Here is a 5990-nt window from a genome sequence, read left to right on the forward strand (position 1 = left end):
ATCAAAGAAACCTTTTCTTCTTCTTCTTCTTCTTTGGCCTTATCTCTCCAGGAAGTTGATAAAATAGCATAGATGTAGGTCATCTCAGATGGACTTGTAGAAAAAGTCTAAACACTACAAAACAATTCAAACAAAAGACTCCCTTGAGTAAATCCTGTATTCCTGCCATCTACCATATTATTGACCCAATAAAGGGCTTCATTACACTATTGGACTAAAGGTGTGCACAAGCAAAACCCAACCTAAAGCTTATTTCCACCAAAATAAGCCCAACTGTAATTTACCTGCACTAGAAGGCCTTACATAAATGAAAACCAGGAACTGAACCATAATATCAAATCAAAATCATAAAAGAAATTAAGAAAGTACCATTGGATAAAGCTATCCTGCTCTCCTGTTTTCCAAATGATCAAAGAACACATCAAACAAGATGAACTTATGGAGGCGGATCATGCTAGGATCTGTACACCAAGGATAACATGTGTAGGGGAATCTAATAGGGTGGACTTTTTCATTTTGTGGGGGGCAAGGTGGTTCCTTATTTGCCTTCTGTGTCTAGGACCTCTAGGTGTAGTCACAACATCCTGCCAATCTTTTCCCCTAATAAATAATGTCAAGACTCATATGAAGGAGAACCCCAAAAAATTAATAACAATAATAAAATAATAATAATAAAAAAATAAAAAATCTCCAGTTCAACTCACTAAACGTGCCAACCTAAGCTTAGCTAACTTAGGTCCGGTTAGGTAATTCTTATTCAAGTTCGGAAACACATATAATAAGGTGCTCAAAGCTCCACAAGAAGTCTTAACATATAAGGAAGAATTTTCATATGCTGTAGCTGTAAAAACTAAAGATACTCACATACACATGCACAGTCATTATGTGTGCACCCCGAAACCTGTAGGTGTGCCTTCGGTGTCTGAGGTAGTCATGTGAATTAGGGGTCTAAGCAGTTAAGTGCTCTTAGTCTTAGGAGTCTACATGAATCTGTAATAGTTAGAGGATTCACAACATACACATGCAGACTTGCTATGTCCGCGCCTGGATACAAGCACCTGTGCCTTTGGATTGTGAAGTAGTTATGTGTATTAGCGGTCTAAGTAGTTATATGCCACTAGGAGTCTACATGTCTGTAATAGTTAGTAGTTTCATCACTTTCATGTACCATTTGAATAGTTAAAGTTGTGGCCCTGAGGGAATGGTGGATGTTGTATAGTTATCTAACTGTGATCCTCCTTCTCAATAGCACTATATGTAACAGAATACAAAAGAATGAACAACCCTAAATTATCTCTTTTACCTTGAGAAAAGGAACTTTGATCTCTTAATTACTTCTTGATGCCAGGCTTTGTTCTTAAAGTCAACCCTATTGTTTACTATTTTATCTCTTTACTTTAACTGTACCCCTATTTTCTCCATTTTCTGCTATTCCTTTCTATGACATTCGTGCAAGTAATAACACTGATATAGCATATATGGAAAGGTCAATCTAGCCATAGTTATGATTGGTACTGTTCAGCCAGACGAACTTAATATAAGCATCAAACATATTTTGCAGGCTACAAAACAAAGCTCTTACTTAGAAAAGCCTAAATATAAATTCTATCAACCACCGTAAACATATCCTCTCTGCCATAATAACTGTAATAACACTATGAAGGGCATTATTAACCCATATCCACATTTAAAATGAAAAAAAAAACACACACACACACACATGTTAAGAAGATACAACATCAGCCAATTAGACATGTCTTCACACTGGCAGAGTGTGATATTGATATAAGGCAGGTATACCCTGTATTAGAAATACAAATTTTATAGAGGGTGAAGGCCCCAAAAAGAAGATGAAGGAGGCACCAAGGTGACTTCAGTCCCCAAGGTAAAGTTGCCTTTTGCAGGGGGAATCACAGATGCAGGAAGGGTAAATTGGAGTATTCATCAAAATACAATCATTACAACTTACATTGCACCTACCACATAGCCATTAGGAGCTTTCTCCCAAACTTACATCAGCAATTCTTCTCCTGTTTAAAGGCAGTGCACCTAACTCTAGCTGAACAGAGGTGATAGATTACTAGGCAGACATAAAAACTATAACAAAATTCTGTTTCAAGTACCATCAGCATAGGAAATATCAACAAAATATAGCTCTTAACTTATCTTGCAGGCTACAAAACAAAGCTCTAACTTAATCATTAAAAGCCTAGATATAAATTTTCTATCAACCACTGTAAACATATCCTCAGCCATAATAACAGTAATAACACTATGAAGGACATTATTAACTGATATCCCCATTACAGCAACCAAAAAAAAAAAGAAAAAAAAAGAACCATGTTAAAAAGATACAATATCAGCCAATTAAGCATGTCTTCACACTGGCAAAGTGTGACATTGATTTAAGGCAGGGATACCCTGTATTAGAAGTACAAATTTTATAGAGGGTGAAGGCCCCAAAGAAAGAGAAGGATGAAGGCACCAAGGTGACTTCAGTTCCCAAGGTAAGGCTGCCTTGTGCATGGAAATGCCACAGGTGCAGGAACAGTAAATTGAAGTATTCATCTAAATAAAATCATTAAAAATCACATTGAACTTACCACATAGCCTCAAGGAGCATTCTCCCATACTTATATCGGCAATTCTTGTCATGTATAAGGCAGTGCACCTAACTCTAACTGAATAAAAGTGATAGATACTAGACAGACTTAAAACCTGTAACATAATTCTGTTTCAAGTACCATCAGCATATGCAATATCAACTTAACTGCATGGGAATAGAACTACTACACAAAAAAAAAAAAGAAGAACAAAAAAAGCTCCACCACAATTATCGTACTAAGAGCCTAAGATGACATACCAGTTACCACCACTACAGAAATCCTAATGTTAAAGGAGAAAAAGGAAAGCAACAATACATCAACTCAGTAAAAAATATCCATCCAAAATAACAACATCAGTCGTAACCTTTGGAATGCAGATGCATGAAATTTCTTAGTAGTTAAATAAACAAATGATTCAAGAACAGATTTTCCAAAGAGATGTCATTTTTTACACGCCCTTGGCCAAATTCTCACCTCTAATTCCCACTCTCTTAATAAATAAACTTTCCGGCTGGGGCAAGCTTATTTCCATGTTCTTAATGAATTAACTTCCCTACTGGGGCAGGGCCTCTTCAACTTCCTTCCACAAGCCAGTTGTTTTAGGAAATCTGACCTTCATTTGATCAACAAGTTCCCGTGCCTCGACAAACTTTGAAATGCTCGCAAGCCCATTCACAAGTGTCTTCATGGTGGAGTAGTTTGGGAACCAATCCTTCTGCATACTTTCCTTACAAAACTTTAATGCAGCATCGAAGTCCTTGCCTTGGCAAAGAAAGTGAATCAAAGTAAAGTAGCAAATGCCATCAGGGGCACACCCCTTACTTGGCATATCATTAAATAGCCTCTTTGCTTCCTCCAAATCCCCCTCTTTACAAAAACCATGAATGAGATTGGAATAAGTAACAGTATTAGGCTTTATGTCCCTTGACAGCATACCTTCAAACAACGCCTTTGCCTCAGCAGATTGTTTGAATTTACAAAGACTCTGGATCCTACTATTATACGTATTGATATTAGGAACAAACCCATGTTTTTTCATCAATTCCAATGTTTTTCCAACGTCTTGAAACTTCTCCTCTTTATAAAATCCCACAAGCAACGTATCAAAAGAAGTAGCATTAGGCTTAACACCATTTCGATCCATCTCAGCTAAAACCGAGTAAACCGAACTAGAAGAACCCGATTCACATAAAGCTTTAATAACGGCATTATAGGTATCTAAATTTGGCGTAATTCCATAAGTCTTGGGGTACTCCTTGAAAATTTGACTTACCTCGTCGTATCTTTTTGTGACAATGCAAGCAAACAGCAGAGCATTCAAGGACCTGGCCGAGCGAGAGACGCCGAGTTCGTCCATCTGCTTGAAAGTGTTGATGGCGTGATCCAGCAGCCCAGCTTGGCCATAAAGAACAATAGCATGGGACATATAACGTTCATTTCGAAGGTCAGGGCGAGTTTTCAGTTCATCGAGGTAGGAGCTGATAGATTCGAAGGATTTGGATTCAGTGAGTCTGGAAATGGCAATTGAGAATGCAACGCGGTCTAGATGAAGTTCAGGCGTAAGAGAAGCAGAGCGGCATATGTCGAGGATCCGTTCAGGGTTTTTCTCAGCTTGAAGAAGCCTGATAGCATCTCGAGTTTTTTGTCTGCTAGAGCGAGTTGCAGAGTCCGAGCTAAGGGTAGTTGAGAAACGACGGTGGAGAAGAAGACGCAACCGGGAGGCGGAAGCCATGGATTCAAAAAGATGGCTGTTTCACAGTGCGATTCAAGTTTATTGCCACCTGAGTAGTAAAGTTGGACTAGGGCTTTGACATAGAAGAAGGCCTAGCAGATTGACTCCGAATTTCTGAGTTATAATTCGTGATTAAAAGATTCTCTTCCGTTTTTTTGTTTTTTTGTTTTTTTTGTTTTCTTTTTTTTTGAGTGGTGGGGTTGTGGGATTGGCAGCCGTATGTATGTATATTTTGTTGTCGTCATCATACCAGTCATAGCCTTTGGGCTTATACGCCAGGGGAGGGAAAATGTGTAGAGGGATAGAGGTTCGAACCCACTTTTTTAAGCTTATTGCATCACACAAGAAGGGAAAAAAAAGTTCTCTACTGTGCACAGTAGGGCACTTTTATACCAAATCATAAGTTGGGAAAGCAAAAAAACTATAAGGCTTTTTTCATAAGATATTTTCCTCATAGGAAGGGGTAGATCCACATCCTCTGCAATTCTCTGTAATTTATTAGACTTAGTTCTTAATTGAATTTCAATTTTGACCCTTGGATAATTAATTGTTACATGTCACAATCAATAGATAAAAATTACAAATTATTGCAGAATGTGAGAATTTTAGGAGGACCCGGCCCTTGGAAACATCCAGGTAACTAATTAGGCGCGTTGTTCGGAATAAAGATGGGGTGGGAAAAGGGGTGGGAAAATTCTTGAAAAATGTGTAAATACTTCCTTTTCCAAATGGTAGAGTGTGTGAGTTGCTTGGGGGGGAAGATGGGAGACAAGGTTCCTTGAATCAAGACTCACCACTGTGCTAGAACCCACTCCATGCATAAACCCCACTATTTGATGGGATTTTGTGAGAAAGTTGGGAAGAGGGCCCCCAGGTCACTTCCACAAAACCCTATCAAGACAAGTGTTTTTTTCCCACCCCTTTTTTCCCACCCCACCTTTGCAAACAAACACAACCTTAAGGAAGGGAGATGTGGACACTATTACATATGCCATAGAGAGAGCATTAAACAAATGACCCCTTTGCTAAGACTTGTTGGTCGTTACTGAGTGAGCAACCCTTCTATGGTTACTAGTGTTTCCCTTGGCTCAAGGGAATAAGAATCATTATTGTTTAATTGTGCTAAGTTTGTAAAATAAATGGATTTATTTACAGACAATATATTCCATCATTTTCAGCTCTACCTGCAAAGTGCAAACCCTCCTTTTGGCAATGCCAACACTTAAAAAAGGTTGCAACAAGAGACTTCAAGCTCTGATCACTGCCAAGTCAAATGGGACTTCAAGCACTGACTTCGAGAATACGGGATCACCACAGATGACATAAAATTCGATTCAAACTGATTCTTCAAGCATAGAATACCAGTACCTGATGCTTGGAAACCATTCTCACAAGTTACTGCACAACATTTTACAAGATGTATAAAATTTGTAAACTCCCATAACAAAAAGAAGAAAAAAAATATTCCATTATCATTGATTGAAATTACAAACTTGCATTATGAAAAAAGAAGAAAGGAGTTTCAAGATACTTCCCAATTCAAACACTATCAACTTACAATGAAACCCATGCTAAAATAAAAACAACAAATAAAGGATATAATAATGTTCAGATTCTTCATTTTTCCATCAAGCTTCTCCATTGATCCTTCC

General features: G+C 38.0%; 1 protein-coding gene across 1 annotated transcript; it reads right to left on the reverse strand.

Annotated features, from left to right (window-relative positions):
• Nucleotides 1–2833: 2833 nt before the first annotated feature.
• Nucleotides 2834–4444, reverse strand: LOC149004191 (small ribosomal subunit protein mL103 (rPPR7)-like). The gene has a single exon (XM_089169073.1). The coding sequence runs from the start codon at nt 4336–4338 to the stop codon at nt 3160–3162; it is 1179 nt and encodes a 392-aa protein (XP_089025199.1). The 5' UTR covers nt 4339–4444; the 3' UTR covers nt 2834–3159.
• Nucleotides 4445–5990: the final 1546 nt, after the last annotated feature.

This window comes from Hakea prostrata, chromosome 9 (assembly GCF_041222555.1).
Source record: "Hakea prostrata isolate BN-2017 chromosome 9, UWA_Hpros_2, whole genome shotgun sequence".
Lineage (NCBI taxonomy): Eukaryota > Viridiplantae > Streptophyta > Magnoliopsida > Proteales > Proteaceae > Hakea > Hakea prostrata.